Consider the following 19,266-nt stretch of genomic DNA (forward strand, 5'->3'; position numbering starts at 1 on the left):
TTCTTCACTGAAACCAGTCAGAGTAACAGAGAAAAAATCTCAGTTCCTCCTCACTGGCGTGTGCAAGATCAGGGAGAGAGGAAAAGCGGATAGCTGGCCGACTGGGACAGCGATCCCTCTTGGATGCTGGTGTCCTACTGGGTGCTCGTGAGGTCATTTTTTCCGGGTCATTTGCAAAGTTTCCCTGACAGGGTGTTGCAAATACCTGTGGCAGGACTGGTGCGCATCAAGCAGTAGATGCCGAGACAAACTGGTATGTATCTTTGGAGTTATGACCTAAACCGGAACATTTTAAATCTACAAACATTCGCAGCCCTGCACGGAGTACGTGCGCCGTGGTGCCAGGGCAGTAACAAAAAGCCGTGATGCTGGGCTCAATGGTCGCGCCTTCGCTCCATCCCAGGGCCGCCAGCACGGCTCCCGACAGCTAGCCCTCATCTGCGGGGGGGGAGGGAAGGAACGGCCGGGGGGGCGGCCCGGCGACGGCGCCACGTCGCGCCGCCGTCCCCACCCCCCACCAGCCCGGGGAGGCGGGACGGGCGGGGGGGCGGCGGTGCCCGCGCTGCTCCGCTCCGCTCCCGAACGGTGCAGCCCCGCTGCGGGGGTGGGGGGAACCGGCGCCGAGGCTGCTCCTCCCCCGTCCCCAGGGTGGGAGCGCTTAATCCACGTTTGCAAGTTTGCAGCGGCGGGAGGAGGAGGGGGCGGGACGGGGCGGTCGGGTGGCCGGCCGGCCTCCCCTTCCTCCACCCCCCTCTCTCCCCCTCCATCCCTCCCTCCCCGCTCGCAGCCCTCCATGGCGGGGCCGGCGGCCGTCCGGCGGCGGGGTCCCGGCTGCGGGGCCCTGCTGCTGCTGCCGGCGCTGCTGGTGAGCTGGGCGGCGTGCCAGGCGCCGCCGGTGCCCGCCGCCGAGCCCCCGTGGAACGGCGCCGACGTCCGCCTCGAGCGGCGCTTCGTGCCCCAGAGCTGCCCGCGGGCCGTGCGGCCCGGAGACTTCGTGCGCTACCACTACCTCGGCTCCTTCCCCGACGGCACCCGCTTCGACTCCAGGTCTGGCTTACGCCCGCCTCGGGGCTTGGTGTGCCCTGTGTGTCCTGTGCCGTCCCTCGCCCCGGGGCGCAGCCCCCTCGGGTTTGGCTCGTCGGAGGGTGCTCTTTGGGGAGAGGAGAGGAGGGGAGCGAGCGGTACTGTCCCTGCGAGGGTGTTTTGGGGATGTCCGGAGGTGGTGGGGCTGGGTGGAGGCCGCGGTCCAGGTTCGGTTCAGCTCCCGCTGCTCTTCCCAGCTGTGTCCTGCTGTGGCCTGTGAACCCTTTTGGGGTGACCGGGGGGAAGCAGGTCTGTGGTGAGCTGGGCAGTGGAGAGCAAGCCTAATTTGCAATACAAGTGAGAACGCAGGACGTATAGGCAGCCGTGGGAAGATGCCTTTGAAATGTGGAAGGGCAAAGAGCTGGGGTGTGACTGCTGGGGACTGGGGGCGAGACCTCTGCGGTGGCTGGGTCCAGTTCACAGTAGTTGGCATGCCCTGACGGATGCCCACCACGTTCTTCCAGCTGCTTCTTAAGGCACTGACTGGGAGCTTTCTGCTCCGAGAGAAGACCGTAAGGATATTCGGTTAGCCTGGTAAACAGAAGTGTATATGGTATCGCAGTCTCTCTCAGTATTTAGTGATTTCCTGCCTGTTTCTTTCCGTATGTTTCCTATGTCTTCTCCAGGCTCAAACCTACTCGAACGCAAACATTTCCGAATTGCTGTCTTTGCCAGAAATATAAGAATTATCAGGCTCTGCTTACATAGAATTTTTTGGATAAGTTACCCTTGAATAAATGTGACCTACGTACAGTGAAGTGCCTGGCCGCTTTCCTGCTGTTATTTTGGGATCAGGAAGCCTAAATAGTGGGATCAGGAGATTGTGAAGGATGCTGATGCTGCTCACAGCCTATTTGTTTTTACTTGCTTTGTTCGTTGCCACTGATCAAAGTATTACTCGGAAAGAAAAAACAAAATGTATTTTCAGTAATCCTGGTAATCTTCCTTGTGTTTCAAGGAAAATCTACAGCCTTGGGGAAGTAACTGTCCTTCAAAGTAAGCTCAACTTTTCCTCTGAGACTTCAGTGTGCCGGTAGTGCTGCTTTACCAGCACTACTTCTTCCCTGGGTAAAGTGTGGAACACGGTAGCTGACAATTCAGCACGGGTTGGTGCAGTTTCAGTGAAAAGGCACAGCAAGGACAGTGAATTCATTGGCAACTGACGGTCTCGGAAAATAAGTCTTAGCTGCAGATGTGAGGACACACAAAGGCAGCATCCTCATGGCTCATTTTACAAATATGCGACAATTGGAAAACCAGCCCTGTGTTCAGAAATGTGTTTCTGATTTGTGCAGATACATACTGAGGCTTACTTGTACTCTGAGTTGTACCAGCAAATTTCTGCACTGAGGCAGGGCACCTGGAGGGGCTTCCCAGGTGCTGGCTCTCATTTAATTCCAAGTTGCTTGCCATTTGGCTCTGAATTATTTGGGGCAGGAAGAGGCTGTGCAGAACCATACAGCAGTTATCTCTTTGTGTCCTCTAAATGTTGGTAAATAAATAGTAACCATGATAGTCTAATTTAACTCAAGTATTTGTATGGCCACCTTCATTTCAGAAGGGTGCAAAAAGCCAGGTTTGTTGAGCTAGTGATTTTTTTTTTCTAGATGGCAGTTCATGTTGACATAGATTTTTGTTATTCACTAACTATGGTCTTTTTTCAAGATTGATGACAGTGGTCTATCATGTTAAGACAATGGAAAATTAGGAGAGTTTTATCTTCTGTAGGTTAATGGAAGAAATATTTTGGAGTATTTGTTGTAGAATCTTTAGTGTTCCTTGCGTACAAGTTAAAGATATTTGGTCCGTTGTACTAAAATTAGCCTGTTAGAAAGCCCATTTTTCTACCTGTCAGAGTTGCTACTTGTTCTTTTTTTTTTTTTTTTTTTAAGTTTATGAAAGTGCTTACCAGCATCAGTTTAGTCAAACACTACCATAAAATTTGTCTAGAAAATACTCCAGGTGTTGAACTCAGGGCAGTTTTACTTTGTTTCTTCTCCAGCTGCTGAAAATGTTCTTGAGGTTTAAAATTATTTTTCTGTATTTCCCAGTAGAAGGTGGTAATACTGCTCTTGTTAACAGGCTGTTGGCAAAGTCTTAGTAATCATGACTGTGTCACATGTAATGTGCCTGTTTATTCTTTTTGGTTTTTTTCCCTATCAGTATTTGCATTTTTATTTCTATGGCCATCAAATGATTTGCATTTTTAAGTCTGCATTTAATTGCTTGGTCATGTGCTGTTAATTTGGTAAATTCCACTAATAGAAACTAATTTTGCGTAGTTTTAAGGAACCTGCAAAGTCAGTCCTGCAAAGCTGCACGATCTCTTCGTTGTTTTGTTCCATTCTTTGCTTAGCATCAATGTTTTCTTAATTGTAGGTTTATTTTTGGCCAAAAAAAAAAAAGCTCTTCTGTTTTAAGTCCATCCCAGATGTATTGCCAGGCTTTGTCAATTGCTACAAAATACCATTTTGGGGCATTTCTTAGAACCATTTATGTTATTAGTCTTAACATCTTAATTATGGGTTTGTGTGTATAGTAGAATTTGTCAGGAGCTAATTTAAATATTTTCCATCCTTTCCTGAGAGTGGGAATATTTGTGCAACCGAAAGTGAATGCTCTGTGTAGAGAGTTGTCTATTTTAAGGGAAATGTTTGCCAGAAAAAAAAATGATGGAGCAAACAGAGAGATCACTCAGTAAAATATTTGAGGGATTGGAGGCACTGGGACAGTTAGGAGGCTCGGTATGTTGTGGAAGTGATGTGTATAGTCTTTGAAGGAAAGTTTGACATCATTTCCCTAGCATTATCTAGCTACTGGCTGTTTTCCAGAATATTTTAGCAGGCAAAGAGGCACAAGCCTTTTTTTTTTTTTTTTTTTTTAAATTATTTTTTTCCCAGTGCTGCCTTTTATCGGGGGGGGGGGGGGGGGAGTTCCTTTAAATTAGAAAAGGAATCTGAGAGAATGGAAGCAGTAAAAGCTTAAGAATAAGCATGAAGCTTTTGAAATGCTTCCTGCTGCATGTTTATACGTTGATTAAAAAAATTAAATAACAGCAGTAATTCAGGCACAGGAAAGAGGGGTCATTGTGTGTATTTAAGATAGTCAAACTAATCACGTAAGCTAATGCTGGTGTTCTCCTGTGGTAATGCTGCTGCTGTCCATGCTCTCTGGAAACTAAAACATTTGAGCATCATTTCTTTTACCTTTCAAATGTTCATGTATTATCACAGTGAAAGATCATTTAGCTGGGTATCTTAATTCCTGATCTGGCAAACTGGCTTTTTAAAGCACATCTCTATTACTTGCTATTCAAGTCTTAATGAAATGAGAACTGGGAATGTGGAGGAGAAAATAAGTAACCAACTGGAGAAAATAAATAATCAACTGGCAAAACTCACAACTATTACTCAAAAAGGCATCTTTTTCCCTTTCCTCTTCTCCCACAGAGAATCCCCAACCATGATGTCTCGCATTGTAAAGCTTGTCGATCTTGCCTTATATTTTTGTGGTGTTGCTCACCAAAATCAATATGCTGAGCTCCTACTGTAGGAACAGTCATCCTTTTATATATTGTAATAGTGTTTAATTTTTCATTCTCGGCCGTAATTTTCCAGTGCTGCTTATACTATTAGTGTGTAAATTAGCCGTTTGTAGTTATGGGCTTTGGGTGCCTGCAGTATATGTTGCGTATAGCTAGAATGCATTGCAGATAGACGGTCAGCAGTGAACAGGAGAGCTGGGCTGAAGTCTCAGAAACGTTTAGATTTGCCACTTCTCTTAGCAGCTGTCTTGCGATAAAGTTATGCTGACAGGGCAAGTGGGAGACAAGGTACAGTTAAGCTCTCAAAAAAATAGTGGAATGATGGGTAAATGAACTGCTAACACCTTTGCTCACTTTTCCCTCTTTAGCTATGACAGGGGATCCACTTTCAACGTGTTTGTGGGAAAAGGTCAACTTATTGCTGGGATGGACAAAGCTCTGGTTGGCATGTGCGTGAACGAGCGGCGGTTCGTGAAAATTCCCCCCAAGCTTGCCTACGGCAGTGAAGGCGTCGGTAAGTGCAGCACCGGGCCAGTGAATAGCTGGTTGTGCAAGTGATTCAGCCGAGTAGATAGAAAATGGAGTCACAGAAGAGAAGGGCAGAAATTGCAAGTAGTGAATTTCAGAGAGATTCTCTCCTGCTCAGGGGTGTTTGTTAAGCCTATAGCCTAGCTAATTGCTCCAGGCTCCCTCTGGGTGCACCAAAGGAAGAGCTGTGCAAACGAACCTTGCTCCTAAAGTTAACTACTTATTTATACCTACCTCGCTGTTAAATAGTTATTGTGTTTTGGCCTTGCAGTGCTGCACAAGGTCTTGCCAGTGCCAAAAGCAGCTTTGCTCTGCAGACTTAGAGGCAACAAAAGCTAAATCAAGAGCAGTTTGCCTGATGGACATACTTGATAACAGTTCATGTTGCCAGATTCTCCCCCTTCTTATGTAGCTGCAACAGTGACAAGGGGACAGGGGGATATAAGCACAAAAAGGAGTAAGTTGTACATCATGGATTTTATTTAGGGAATCTGTAGATTGGTTCCCTTTTTGCTGATATCCTGTAGAAAAAGGAAAATAAAACTGGTTGTGTTGTTTTGGTTTTGCAGCTGGTGTGATACCCCCCAATGCTGTGCTCCATTTTGATGTGCTTCTGATCGATCTCTGGAACTTGGAGGATGAAGTGCAGGTTCAGACTTACTTCAAACCTGAGAAGTGTCCTCGGACAGTTCAGGTGTCTGACTTTGTACGATACCATTACAATGGAACGTTCTTAGATGGGACTCTGTTTGATTCAAGGTACGCAGCTGGGTTGTGTGTCTTTTTGTCTTTTGATAGGTATCTGATGTCACCTTAAACCATCACTTCACTCTTCATGGGTATAACAATTAATGCTAATTGCCCAGAAAGACAAGAAATGAAAGCTAGCATCATAAAAGTGTCATTAATTTATTCAGGGGTTATGGGACAGCAGTACTGACTCAAACCAATAAACCAGTATATTATTTGTGTGTGAACATTACCAGCCTGGCTCCTCTTTTTTAAAATTTCATTCCCTGTATCTATATTACTATTTATTGCAGTCAGCTAGTAGTTTTTATAACCACTGCAGCATAGCTATTCAAGTTAGATACAAGCTTTATAAACTAAGCAGAGTTTGTGATGAAATTGAGCTACTAACATTTTCATACTGAGATTTTACGTTTACAGCATGTGTACTTTGTTAAAGTTCTGTGGAAAATGATGCTTTAATAACAGCTGCTATTATGTTTGTGAGCCACTTTTCAGAGCCTCTGTTAGGTTCCTGAAATAGCTAAGCACTCTGGAAAACATCACCCAGCCAGCCCTTGGTAAAATCAAGGAGCAATATTTTTGGGGCAGCAGGTTGTGAGTTATATTGTGCATAGCATGTGGCTTTTAAAGATTAATATTGTTCTTTCCTGTGCCTGTCTGACATTTGGTTGTGGGTTTTTTTTGGTTGTGTTGTTTTTGTTTGTTTTTTTTTTTTTTTTTCATTTTTAGCCATAATCGGATGCGAACTTATGATACCTATGTGGGAATTGGATGGCTGATTCCTGGTATGGACCAGGGTCTCTTGGGAATGTGCGTAGGAGAGAAGCGCATTATCACAATACCACCTTTCCTGGCATATGGAGAAGGAGGAGATGGTAAAAGTTGTTATTTTTTTTTTTTTTAATCCAGGTCAACCATATTTTAAAACAAACTTGCACTTTGTGTATTTTAAATTTATGGACAGCATTATTACCCATTTCAGACAGATGGAACAAAGTAATGGAAAGAGAGGTTCAAAATGTATTATGTACAGGATTGGACTGATTAGAAAGTACAAGATTTAAAAAAAAATTTAAACAGTAAATTGCTTAACAGACATATTGTTGAAACAATTGTAATCTTTTTATACTGAAATTTTATTTCATTCAGAGAATATAATCTGTGATTAATATCTAGTGGCTACAAAAACTTGAAGTCTGGTGACTGCATAATTGTTTCAATGACTGCCACAGAGAGCAAAAAACTTTTGAAAAAAAGAAAATACGTATTTTTAGTTCCAGTTTGGTGGTTTTGTGGTTTTTTTTTTTTTTTTTTTTTTTGCAACCAATGCTCTAGTAATAACTACAAGGTAGATTAATTCTCCTATGAGGCTGTATGCAGCCTGTGGGTCATACATAGAGGTCTTCGTGTTAAATGAGGGGGCAGTTAGGTATAGTTTGGGACTCTTCCTTAGATTCTTTCTCTGCTCTAGTGTTTAAGGATGTGTCTGTGGTGTACAAGGTTTTATACCCCTTCCATGACTTCATTACCATTAACTGTGATAGCCATCTCCATGGATAACAAAACTTTGTGGAGTTATGTTTTAAAATTTTGGTAGGATCTTGAGCTCAATGGTTCTCAGTCAAAGCAACCCACACTATAATTTATGTATTGATGGAAAAGTACATTTTCACTGAGATACTCAATTTACCCTTCTTCAACTTCCATCATGTGGTCTCCTGTTTTGATACTAACAGGACGGGAAGAGCAGATGTACCAGATTTGTATTCTACTGGTTATTTTATGCACTTTCGTGAAGGGTGTTGGAAATACTGGTAGACTAAACCATGCAGCTCAGATGGAGCTGGTGTATGTTGACTAGGATGGGTGTTGCTGAAAATGCTGATGTTTTCAGTGAGGCAGTGCCATCGCAATAGGAACAGAATGAAATACTTGAGTTGGAGAATTAAGTGACAAACCCACACATGAAACGAAAAATGAGTGACTAGAAGCAGATTACACTAATTTATTTTGGGAGGGGAGGTGCTTGATATTCAGCAGTGGGTTACTTTTCTTCAAGAAACATGTTTAAGCTCCTTCTAGAACACCTGCGATTTCTTATGAATTTTCTACTCTAACGTTTTTGTAGGCAAGGACATCCCTGGCCAAGCTTCCCTTGTCTTTGATGTGGTTTTGCTAGATCTCCATAACCCCAAAGATGGTATTGCTATTGAGAACCAGCATGTGCCTGAATCTTGTGAGCGGAGAAGCCAGACAGGAGACTTTCTCCGATACCATTACAATGGCACACTTTTGGATGGCACATTGTTTGATTCCAGGTAACCAAACCGTTCAGCCCTACAGATCCCATTTCCAGTTTGACTCGTCTGTCTTGTCCATAATATACCCAAATACAATTCTTTGCTTTTCCTTCCTTTTTGAAATTTTTGAGTGGAGTTGGAGTCTTCTCTTCTTAAAAATCTCATAGAAAACTTTTCAGTATGGGAGGGGAGATGAAGACCTATTTTGTATTATGACAGTATCACAGGTGCCATCTAGGGGTTGTGATCCACCTGGTGAAGCTATGGGTGCTTTAGACACTTGTGCCTGAAGATTCTTTGCCCCATAGAGTTTATCTGCCAAATAGGTAATACTAGTGAAGAGAGAGAAAATAAATACGATTCCCATTTTATGTCCTGAGAATTGTGAGTCAGTGTGCTAGTGGCTAGTTTAAGGTTAATCTCAAGACAATCTTTCCATTTGTACTTGAAAACTATTTGCATTTTGAAGGCTAACGTCTTTCAAGACTGAATTCAGCAACAGGGTTTCTGTGATAAAGGAAGAGGAATTGCTGTCACATGAAATTCAAAGCTCTCTGGGCACATGAGCTTCACCTACAGAACTATAGGATGAATAATACCCTTGTAGCTTCCTGTCACTTTTGTTTGCTCTTTAATGAGCAGTACTTTACTTTCCCACTCCAGCTTTCGGAACAGCTAGCACAAGTAGCTAAAAAGAGTTGAAAATGAGCCACTGTAAAACATGTTACGAAATAATAAACTCATGGAAAAATGTTTAGTACTACTACAGCTGCTGCAAGCTGAAGATCAGTTTGCAAACAAAAGCTGCCTAGTATGCCATGTGTGCTACTTCCTGTGAGGAGGAGTCAAGGAATTGTATCTCCTGTAATTGAATTGAGGTGCGGTAAGGTTCAGAATCAGTCTTGACCTCCCCTTTCTGCTGCCCAGCTTGGTGGGAGGATAGAAAGCAAGAGACCTGCATCAGCAGCCATCACTGTATGTCTTAATGTACAGCTCATGAAAACTTCTAAGTTAAGAACTTAAAGCTTATCCACAGTGCACCTGCCCAGAATCTCTCTTTTTTTGAGATGTAAATGAGCATTGTCTGTAGTAATTAACTTTTGAAAATGGTTGTAGTGTTTATATTAGGGTTGTTGTCAATAAATAATAATAAGTGCTTTGTAGACAGTAGCCTCTACATCATTCTAAGTGCTGACATTAATTAGAGGGCTTATTCATTAGAGTGTTGTATCCTGGCTTCCTGCAGAATTTACAAGAAAGGCCAATATCTTACGAGTATCTATGAAGAAATAGAGCAGCTAACAATAGTTATTGAAAGCCTTGGAGTTCTCCAGGAGAAAATTTCTCACTAGTACAGGGAGCATGCCAAAAGCACTGCAAATGGCTGGGATTGAGAGCTCTAATAATCTTTTCTTTCATTTTTTTTCCCCTGCAATATTCAGCTGCAGAACTGCCCCTGGGCAGCTCAGCCAGGGCTATCTGGACTTAGAGCAGTTGAATAAACATCTGAATTACATCAGGGTCTGCACTGGTCTTGCTCTTTCCCAGAGTTACCTCATAAAGATGAATTAAAACCTTTCTGCCTTTCCTTCCTTGGGTTGTGCCTTCGTGTAGCGTGCCCTGTAGAAACACAGAAGATAGACACATCCTTGTAATAAACATCATTTGTTGTTGTATGCTTGTTCTATTCTGTTGTTAGGTGTTGAAGCAGATCCTTCAACCTATGTATAAGTGATTACATAGTTTGAAAGGGAGGGATAGTATTGATACTGTTTTGTTGTCATGACTCATTTTAATGCTGTGCATCCCAGGAGAACCTATTTCTCCCACCTCTTCCTTATAGTAGTTGAACTACATAGCTGTGGTTGCAAAATGAGACAGTCTGAAGGGTGTCTCATGAAAATGAACATAAACTATATCTAGTTGATAAGCACTTATTAAAGTAGCATCAGGGCAGGGGAAAATTTAAAGGAGAAACCTGATTTTTTTCAGTTACTTATCAAAACATGTTTTCTGTTTAGTCTAAAATACATTAATAAGTGAGATTTTCTTTCAAAATACAGGAGAAACATATTTGCAAATAAGCTGTTCCCTAGCCAGGGTCCCAGTACTGGTTAATAAATGATGCATGCATCACTGACTGATGAAACCTGGTGGCCTAGATTCATTGAACATGGTGATTGCATTGTGCCTCTCTGGTGCTGGTTAATGACCATGTGCTTGACCTTAACCGGTTTAAGAATTGTGTTGCAGACCTATTGCAAGATTCTGTGTTTTCTTGAATACGCCTGACGCTGCTAAAATGCAAATACTTTCCATAGCTATTCACGAAATCATACATATGACACCTATGTTGGGAAAGGTTATGTGATTGCTGGAATGGATGAAGGTTTGCTAGGTGTGTGCACTGGTGAAAAAAGAAGAATAATAATCCCCCCTCATCTTGGGTATGGAGAAGAAGGAAGAGGTGAGCTTGGCTTTTCATTCAATCTGCTGTAATTAATGATGTTTCCTTTATTGTTTAGTGCCTCTGTGTGTAGTTCTGGGGTTTTTTTGGCATTTGAAAGGCTTTTTCATTATTCTTATTCTTTTCATTATTTTATGGGCATGCAACTGACAGGATTACACCCAGAATTTGCAGAATTATTTTAATTAGCTAAAGAGGTAGGACAACAATAATGCAGAACAATCTCACATGTAATTGGTGACCTTAAATTATTTGGATAATTAGTGTTTCAGGCAGACTAGTGCTTGGATGCCAGGAGCTCTGCAGTGTGAAATCTTCCTTCCTGTGTGTCTTAACAAGCTCTTTTTGCTAAAGGAATTGATAGTGTTAAGTTTTCTTCCCCATTCCTTCCACAGCCACAGGTTTTGTGGACTCTTAAGCCACCTCTGTAAATGGTGGATGCATGTAACAGCAGAGTGTCTGTGTATGTATAACACAGAATTAACATTCCTTTGGGAAAACTCAGTACCTAAAAAGAGTGCTGTGAGAGGTCTAATAGGATAACCCTTCTAGCCAATCACAGTTTTATTGCTGGTGTTTCAAGACGTAGCTCCTGGGATGTTATTTGGAAAATGTGACTTGGAAGAAAAGCCTCTCCTCTGGGAATGCAAATTCTATGCTGTTGATCTGGGTATTAGATTCCTCTACCAGCAAACCCAATTCCTGGGTCTGGATGTGTCTGTCAGTCCTGGTAATGCAATTGCACATTATCCTGGGAAGCGTGGGAAGAAGTTGCTTGCTTTCAGGATATTTTAAGGAAATGTAACCTTTTAGACATAATGGTGTTCCTTGAAGCATGAGAAGTCCTACAAGAATCTTGATGATCAATAATGAATTGGTACATGAAGCGCAAATCAGTTATTTAGGGTGGTCCCAGGCAATACATGATTATTGCTTCATTTCTGCATAATTTTCAAATTCAGAATAATGGAAATTTTTTTCCTTCACTGTTGAAGTGGGTGTGTTTAGTGCTTTTCCACTGATTCTCTTTCCTAAATGGGATGCAGCTTGCATCTGTTGCATACAGAGGAGGTGTAATCTTTTAATTCTGAGTGAGAAGAGTAAAATGACTTAGTAGCAGACACAGTGGGAATACATATTCCTACAGGGTGCAGTACCTGGTCATCATAAGCCTGTTTGGATACCATTTCTTCCTCTACTTGCCTAATTTGCTTCCTATTTAGGAAAGATTCCAGGATCTGCAGTGCTTGTCTTTGACATCCACGTGGTTGACTTCCACAACCCCTCAGATTCGGTCGGCATTACCGTTAACTACAAACCTTCCAACTGCACCGTACTGAGTAAGAAGGGAGATTACTTGAAGTATCACTACAATGCTTCGCTCCAGGATGGTACTGTGCTGGACTCGACGTAAGTCTATCACCTAGTAAAGAAAATATCTCTAGCAGCTGTCAAAGCAGAATGAATCACCTGCAAAGCGGGCTGGCAGGGAATAAAGAATTTTTAAGTACAAAATTGAGTATTTATGTAAAATGTATTTTTATGTCTGCCTGCCTAAGATACATAGGAGAAGGAAAAGAAAAAGAAAATCTATCATAGCATAATGAGAGACCTGGGAACAAACAGGATGTAGGAATGTGCTGGAGAAGAACATAAACGCTACAGGTGGAGTGACAAAACAGGTTGTCTGCATGGCAGTCTAAGTGGGCTATTTCAGGTGTCTGGGCCAGTCATACTAGAACGACACAGGGTTCGGCATGAATGAACTGTCCAAGTTTATTCAGTTTCTTGGGTAGGATTTGCGCTCTGTCCTGATTCGGTGCTCCGGAGAGAGGTCTGGTAGGGCTACTTTGTGTAGTCTTGTTAAAGCTGTCTTGAGTGTGGTTTATAGTAAATGGTCACCTGTCATATCTGTACCGCACATGGGTGCTAGTTTTCCTGTATTGTAGTGTTGCGGTAAGTGTCAGCATGGAGAGACTATCAGAGGGCTTGATCATGACTGTGATGATAATGTTCCTTTTCCTCCTTCCTGTTGACAGTAGGTTTATGAGGGAAGCCAGAGATCGCTCCCGTCTGTCTCGTATAGAACTAAAGTGAGCCCATCGCATTGTTTGCTGCAGCTACAAGAATGCTTCTGCTAGCTTTTTTTCTGCCTTCATTGTTTGGATAGTGCAAGTCATCTAAATAATATTTTATATTATTCTATAATATAATTTTATAATTAAGGCAAGTTAGGAAAAGCTATTTTTAAACAGGTTATAACTAACATAGGAAACCGCTCGTAGTTTTCACGGTGTACACAATAGCTTGCAGACCTGAAAAGCTGGCTTACATTGAAGCACGTGATGTCATGCTGTAGGCAAGTATGAATGCAAGTAATGTGTTCAGATTCAAGACACCTTTTATATGGCAGGAATGCTCAATTCCCATTTTGTAGCAGGAACCAAGGGATGTCAAGACTGTCTTAAAGCAGTTTGTAGAGAATCAAAGATCATGAATCTTGTGCTCCTAGTTTTAAGGCTGACCTCCTAGCCACTGGACTGTTTTCTTTCCAAATAATACTCTGTTATACAAGCACATCCTGCAGTGGTACAGCCAAGCCAAATAACCAAAGAAAGGAGACCAACAGAAGAAAGGGTCCCGCTGTTATGACACATGCCAAGTAAAAAGTCTTAACACTGCATGTTCTGCTTTTAGAATCACAATACATGTTTAACTCCTGTTAATTTCTGATTTTAGAAATGAGCCACCAGCAGCAAGGTATAATTCAAAATATAATATGGTTAAATAGCAGCAGTAGTAGTATACTTCCAAGCTGTCTTGGTTAAGTGACTACTACATTACAGCGACTGATTTCATTAAAGGGATGGCTGATCCATGTGAATGCACCCAGATCCTTAGTTGGTAGTTCTGGGACAAATGTACATCTGGAATTTTTATATCTGCTAAAATGTCCAATTTCATTAGTTAAAAATGTGTGAAAGGCAAAAGTCCTTATTTCAAGATAAAATACTTTGGGGGCTTAATTGGCAGGATTAATTATTTTAATGGGATTTCATTCAAGAAGCCCATAATTTTAGTACCAGAAGATTTGTCAACAGTGAGATGCTTCTGTTTGGTGTTGGCTGTAACTTGCTACCTTGAGAACAACTTCAGGTAGCTGCTTGGTAGAACAGAGCATTGGACACCAAGTTAATTTTTTGGCAATGACAGGACACTAATTAGAAACTGCTGTTTCTGGGGTAATTTTGAACAACATGAATTCTCTACTGTATGTTGAAATTTTTAATTTTTCTTCCCTTCCTCTCCAGACACAGCCTTGGCAAGACCTACAACATAGTTCTGGGATCCGGACAGGTGGTTGTGGGGATGGACGTGGGCCTTCAAGACATGTGTGTTGGGGAACGACGAACAGTTGTTATTCCACCTCATCTTGGTTATGGAGAAGATGGAGTTGGTAAGCGAGTGAAACCTATTGCGCATCCACTTAGCATCTCTTGAGTAACTGAAACGCAAGTGCGCATGTTTTGTTACTTGCTATGCATTAGGTGACATAAGGTGAGTGTCTCTTAGCTGCTTGAATGGGAATTTTTTAGAGGTTTTTAATTTCATTATTTTAGACAACCTCCCCATTCCCCAATGAAATGAACATCCTGTGTTGTGTTTTAAGTCATAGTGTTACTGTGGCCAATAGAAAGACCATCCCAGTAGAGAAGGGAACACATGCCCTCAGTAATGTTGCTTTGTCAAAATGGAAAGCTCCAGGCACTCTGGTGTTGCAGAGGGATGTAAACAGTGTTCTTCATTATAGGGAATTGGGTACTCATGCTTGGACATGCGACGTGGTGTTCAGGAAACAAAACTGAAGGGGACTGTTCAGCACTAGTATGTTAGAAAATTCAAAGAAAACTCAAAATTGAGAAACTACATAAGCTGAATGTAAGATTGAAACAGTGTATTGGTACCGTTGAAACCCCAACACCAATACATTTAAGGCAGTTTGCTCTGTTTTAGAGCATTGAGGCTTACCAATTTTTAATGACGGTGACAACAATAATAAAAAGAACAATATAGAAGTGACAAGAACTTTCATATCCCAGTATGTGTGGTTGTTACTGGTCTTCTGAGTTAAAAGTCTCGAGGGAAAGGAGTCTATCAGGAGATCACCATGATCAACAAACGCTGGTACGTATGGAAACAGTTGCATAAGTTGCTATGTTCTTTGAATAGCTCCGGAACAGTTTGTATTTTATAAAGGCTGTCTGTCAGGCATCACATGTCAAGCTTAATGGAGGATTAATTTGTGATAAGAGATAAAAAAAGCATTTTCACTTGTACCTGTCTTCCATGAAAAATTATGAGTATTATATATATGCAACATTTTATACTATAAAATTGCATAGTTATATATAATAAATTGAAAATTTCCTCATAACATAAAAAGTCTGCTGTGTTAAATACCTGTCATAGGTATTTGCCATCATTCAAATTACATCCGATACACACGGTCTGAAACATTGCATGGTTGTTAGTGTTTTGGTGTGTACCCAGATGTCTGAAGAGATTGCTCATTTGCTACTGGAGAGAAGTTAGAGGTGACCTCAGTTTTCTTATTCAAGGATAAATGAAACTCTTTCCATGGTTTCATTGATGTAACACCCCAAGCTGTTGCAACACTGTTGAGTCTGTCAGGAGCACCTTGATACACAGTGTATTGGTGAGATAAAGGAAAATTGATTAATTCCCACAGTTTTATAAGTAAAAAAATGGATGCAGTTTTATCATGAAAGCTTCCTTTACGTTTTGTTCACCTCTGCTGAAGTGAACAGGAAGATTTGGTAGGCTTGGGATCACGGGGCTTGGGGATCACAGTAGAGAAGCACCTGTTGGAGCAGGAAGAGAAATTTAATTACGGATTAAAAGGAAAGATACCCTTCAATGTAAGTGAGGATAAATACCCCTCTTTGCTGTTTGTCATGACAGAAGGAGAAGTGCCTGGTAGTGCTGTATTAGTTTTCGACATTGAACTGCTGGAGCTGGTGTCTGGCTTGCCTGAAGGGTACATGTTTGTATGGAATGGGGAAGTCTCTCCCAATCTTTTTGAAGAAATAGACCAGAATCATGATGGAGAGGTTCTTCTGGAGGAGGTAAGCTGAAACAATGAAAACACTTGCAGTGGTTTTCTCCTACCACCATCAATGCAGACGTTGAAGAATGAGGTCTTTCCTCCTCCTCCTCCTCTTCTCCTCTTCTTCTTCTGACATGGTGTCTGTTGTCAAGTTAAGAAGAACGTAGTGTGTCAGTTAAAACATGGTTATCTAGCTTTAGAGATAGAACCAAAAAGAAAAAAGAAATATAAGAACGGCCATACTACTTAAGATCATTTACTATTGTGGTCTCCTTGGTCAACAACAGATACTTAGGGCACAAGTTTAAGAGGCAGAGTTAGTATTCAATGATCCTTTGTTGTATCAGCCTTCTCAGTGTCTGTTAATTAGAAGTTTATGGTGAATCCTTGAGCCAAAGCTGAGCCTTCAGCAGTGCATCCAGGAACCATCTAATCACTTCTGGAGTCTGGCAGTGCCTGCAGCTGCTCCTTCCACAGGTGAATTGTGTGCTGTGTGAACAAGTCCTTCCCCTTACTTGCTTTTAAAATCTGCAGTGTGAGAATGTCATTGGGTGCCCTAATTGAAAGCCGCTTGCCTTTGCCACATCATCTCTGATAATATAAACCTCTGTGAGGTTTTCCTCTGTGTTTTCTCTTAACTGAGGAGTTCTATTTTTTTATCCTTCTCTTAAGTCTTCTTTGTCACCTTTCTCTGTCATTCTGTTTTGTGTCCTTCCTCGCCGGAGTAGTGCTGCCTGCAGTGCTCAAGGGGTAGGCTGTGGCCCTGTGGAACAGCATGGAATGCCTTTGAGCATTTTAGCAAGCTAATGGGATGAAATAAAAACCTTGTTTTCCTTTTTCCTAGCACTTTTTTCCACCTCTTTATTTTCCTTCCTTCTCCATCTTCTTTCTTGTGTTTACCTCCACTTTTGCCCTTGCAGAGAAGGTAAGAGCTTTTACCAGTCTAGAGAATGAGTGAGGTAGGAAGTGACTGTTGTTATCCACATCCTCCTGGTCACCTAGCAAGGAGGGGAAGGAGAAGCCAAGGAGATATGAGAGGATACTTGGTCTAAAAGGTGTAAATGAATGTCAGCAGTAGCTCTCATTGCTGAAGCTTATTTAACAAGTAGCGCCAGAGATAACACTAATTGGAAAAGCTGTGTTTGATTGTAGACTTTGTTCTTGGCAAGCTAGCAGTATGACTTCTGTCAGATGTCTAATCACCTTGAATAATTTCATCATACGTATCAGGAAAAGGATTTTTAGGGAAAACTAACCTTGTAACGTTCCCCACCATGGAGTCAAGCAGAAGGCATAATGACTGAAGTTCCTTTAACAAACGTCATGATATCCTGATACTTAAAGTCTCATTTCTGTGTTTTGTTCTTTTTGTGTGTGTGTTGTTTCTTGTAAGATGCAGGCAGATGTCTGTTTTACAGTGTGAGCTTCTTGTATCAGCATGTGAAATTAAACCCCCTCAGTCCCTATAGATCTGTTTTCTATGTTACTCTCTGTTCAACTCATCTTGTCCCTAAATTATGAAAAAGAACTTTTCTATTATGGGTCCAGGACCCACTGGAATAAATGAGGAAGTCCCTGCTAAGCTCCACAAATAGTGATTTAGCCTCATGCGTCAGTCCTAATTAGTCCAATTTAGGTTTTCAGCTTTATAGGATAGTAAGAGTGTACTTTTACATACACTTAATAAGTAGTAGAATGCTGAATAGTCAACAACAAATAAATGCTACTTTTGTAAATATTCTTCAGTCTTAAATGTCTGTTTCATTGTGAGCTGTTTTCTCCTCCTTTCCTTCCACTTAGTTTTCAGAGTACATTCAAGCTCAAGTCGATTCTGGCAAAGGAAAACTAGCTCCTGGTTTTGATTTTGAAAAGATTGTTAAAAATATGTTCACCAATCAAGACCGGGATGGAAATGGTAAAGTTACCGCTGAAGAATTCAAGTTGAAAGACCAGGAGGCCAAAGAGGAACACGATGAACTGTAAAGAAGAGAGTCCCGAGCTGACCTGCTGACAGGGGTTTCAGCAAGCATGTTTCTGAAAAGTTAGCACTCGGATAGATAGCCTGTGTCTGCCTGTGCCTATGTGGTGGTAAACTGTTAAAATAGGAAGAGATTTTCAGTTGGAATTGTTAGGTATATTTGAAAAAAGTGTTAAGTGCCTCAAGTTAGAACATATAAATGGGTAAAGAGTGTACTGCCATACACGGTATTGTGAACCACATGGTCTGTTTTTATGCTAAAGATTAGAAGTTCTCATTGAACAATATACAGTCACTTGGATGGATGGATGGTAGGGAGAAAACTTACTGAGTGCTTTTTAAAGAGTTTTAAAAAACCTTCTGTATCCGAAATACTCGTGCAGGAGAACAAACCAGAAAATATTCCCCATGAAAATAACCTGTAAAAATTGTCAGTGCTTGAGCCCAGCTCCTTTCAGAAGGCACGAGCACTCTTTCCAGTAATGGAACAAAGTCATACAAGTATTTGCCAGCAGGAACTCTGATTTGCAAATTGCAGAACATGCAGATGATAGCAATGCCATTGCAGAATTTCCATAAGCTGTGAATTAAATTAAACAGGCCTAGAATTGTAACGCTGTATGTGTTGGGTTTTTTCCTTATGAAATAAAAGTTTGCTACCATCTGTATTGTATTTAATTAATAACCTTGACTCTTGCTGGCCTGTTGAAACAGTGTTCCAATCAGTGATTCCCAAACCTTTCTAGTTGCAGTCTTATTTATAGTTCCGTTACACTTTAAACATTAGCATTATAGGGTCCAAATACTGTCATAAGTACTAGATACAGTTGATTTTGTGTTGGACTTCAGTCTCCTGTTTTGGGAATTGTTAGACTAAGGAGTAAGTACTTAAAGCTTATGCAGCAGAGCAGTCTGGCATGGCCAATAAACAAAAAGACAGTGATAGAATCAAGAAACAGACCCATCTGTTTGTGTCTGCTAACATTCTGGCCTATCCCTCAATACAAAATCAGGCCTGGGAGTCCTGTTTAGATTATGTGAACTCTTCAGACAATCAGCCATTAGATCTATAAATGTAGCAAGCTGTTTAATAGACAATACACTAAACAGACATGTTTTTCTGGAAGGCTATATGATCTGCCCTCAGTATATTACATATAAAGAGCACAAATACGTATAGTGTGACACTATCAAAGACAAGTAGAAAGGGAGTTTTGTTTCCGTTATCTGCTTTGTGTCTAGTTTCTTGCTTTTCCTGATCTATACATGTGGATTCTAGGCTCCCTGAGATGCTCTTTTTAAAAACTGGTATTTCAATTGGATGAAAACCTTCTGTATTGGTTTTTAATAGAGTTGTTATAGAAAGTGCAGTGAAATACTTTTTTTCTAGTTTGATACCATTAAATATTGAATAACTGATCTTTTTGTTAAATAAAATGTTGATCAACTATTGCTGTTAAAGTTTCTTTTTTTTTCTGGTATTTT

At 41.3% G+C, this 19,266-nt stretch overlaps 1 protein-coding gene across 2 annotated transcripts; it reads left to right on the forward strand.

Moving 5' to 3' along the window:
- Positions 1-761: 761 nt before the first annotated feature.
- Positions 762-19,231, forward strand: FKBP9 (FKBP prolyl isomerase 9). Of its 2 annotated transcripts, none has more exons than XM_069809120.1 (10): positions 762-1,047; positions 4,996-5,141; positions 5,725-5,914; positions 6,638-6,783; positions 8,037-8,226; positions 10,530-10,675; positions 11,899-12,085; positions 13,987-14,132; positions 15,659-15,822; positions 17,604-19,231. In XM_069809120.1, the coding sequence occupies exons 1-10, from the start codon at positions 794-796 to the stop codon at positions 17,784-17,786; spliced, it is 1,752 nt and encodes a 583-aa protein (XP_069665221.1). In that variant the 5' UTR covers positions 762-793; the 3' UTR covers positions 17,787-19,231. The 2 variants fall into 2 exon arrangements, with proteins under 2 accessions (XP_069665221.1, XP_069665231.1); XM_069809130.1 differs by lacking the exon at positions 762-1,047 and adding an exon at positions 2,554-2,575.
- The last annotated feature ends 35 nt before the right edge of the window (positions 19,232-19,266 follow it).

The sequence above is a fragment of the Haliaeetus albicilla genome, chromosome 2 (genome assembly GCF_947461875.1).
Source record: "Haliaeetus albicilla chromosome 2, bHalAlb1.1, whole genome shotgun sequence".
Taxonomy (NCBI): Eukaryota; Metazoa; Chordata; class Aves; order Accipitriformes; family Accipitridae; genus Haliaeetus; species Haliaeetus albicilla.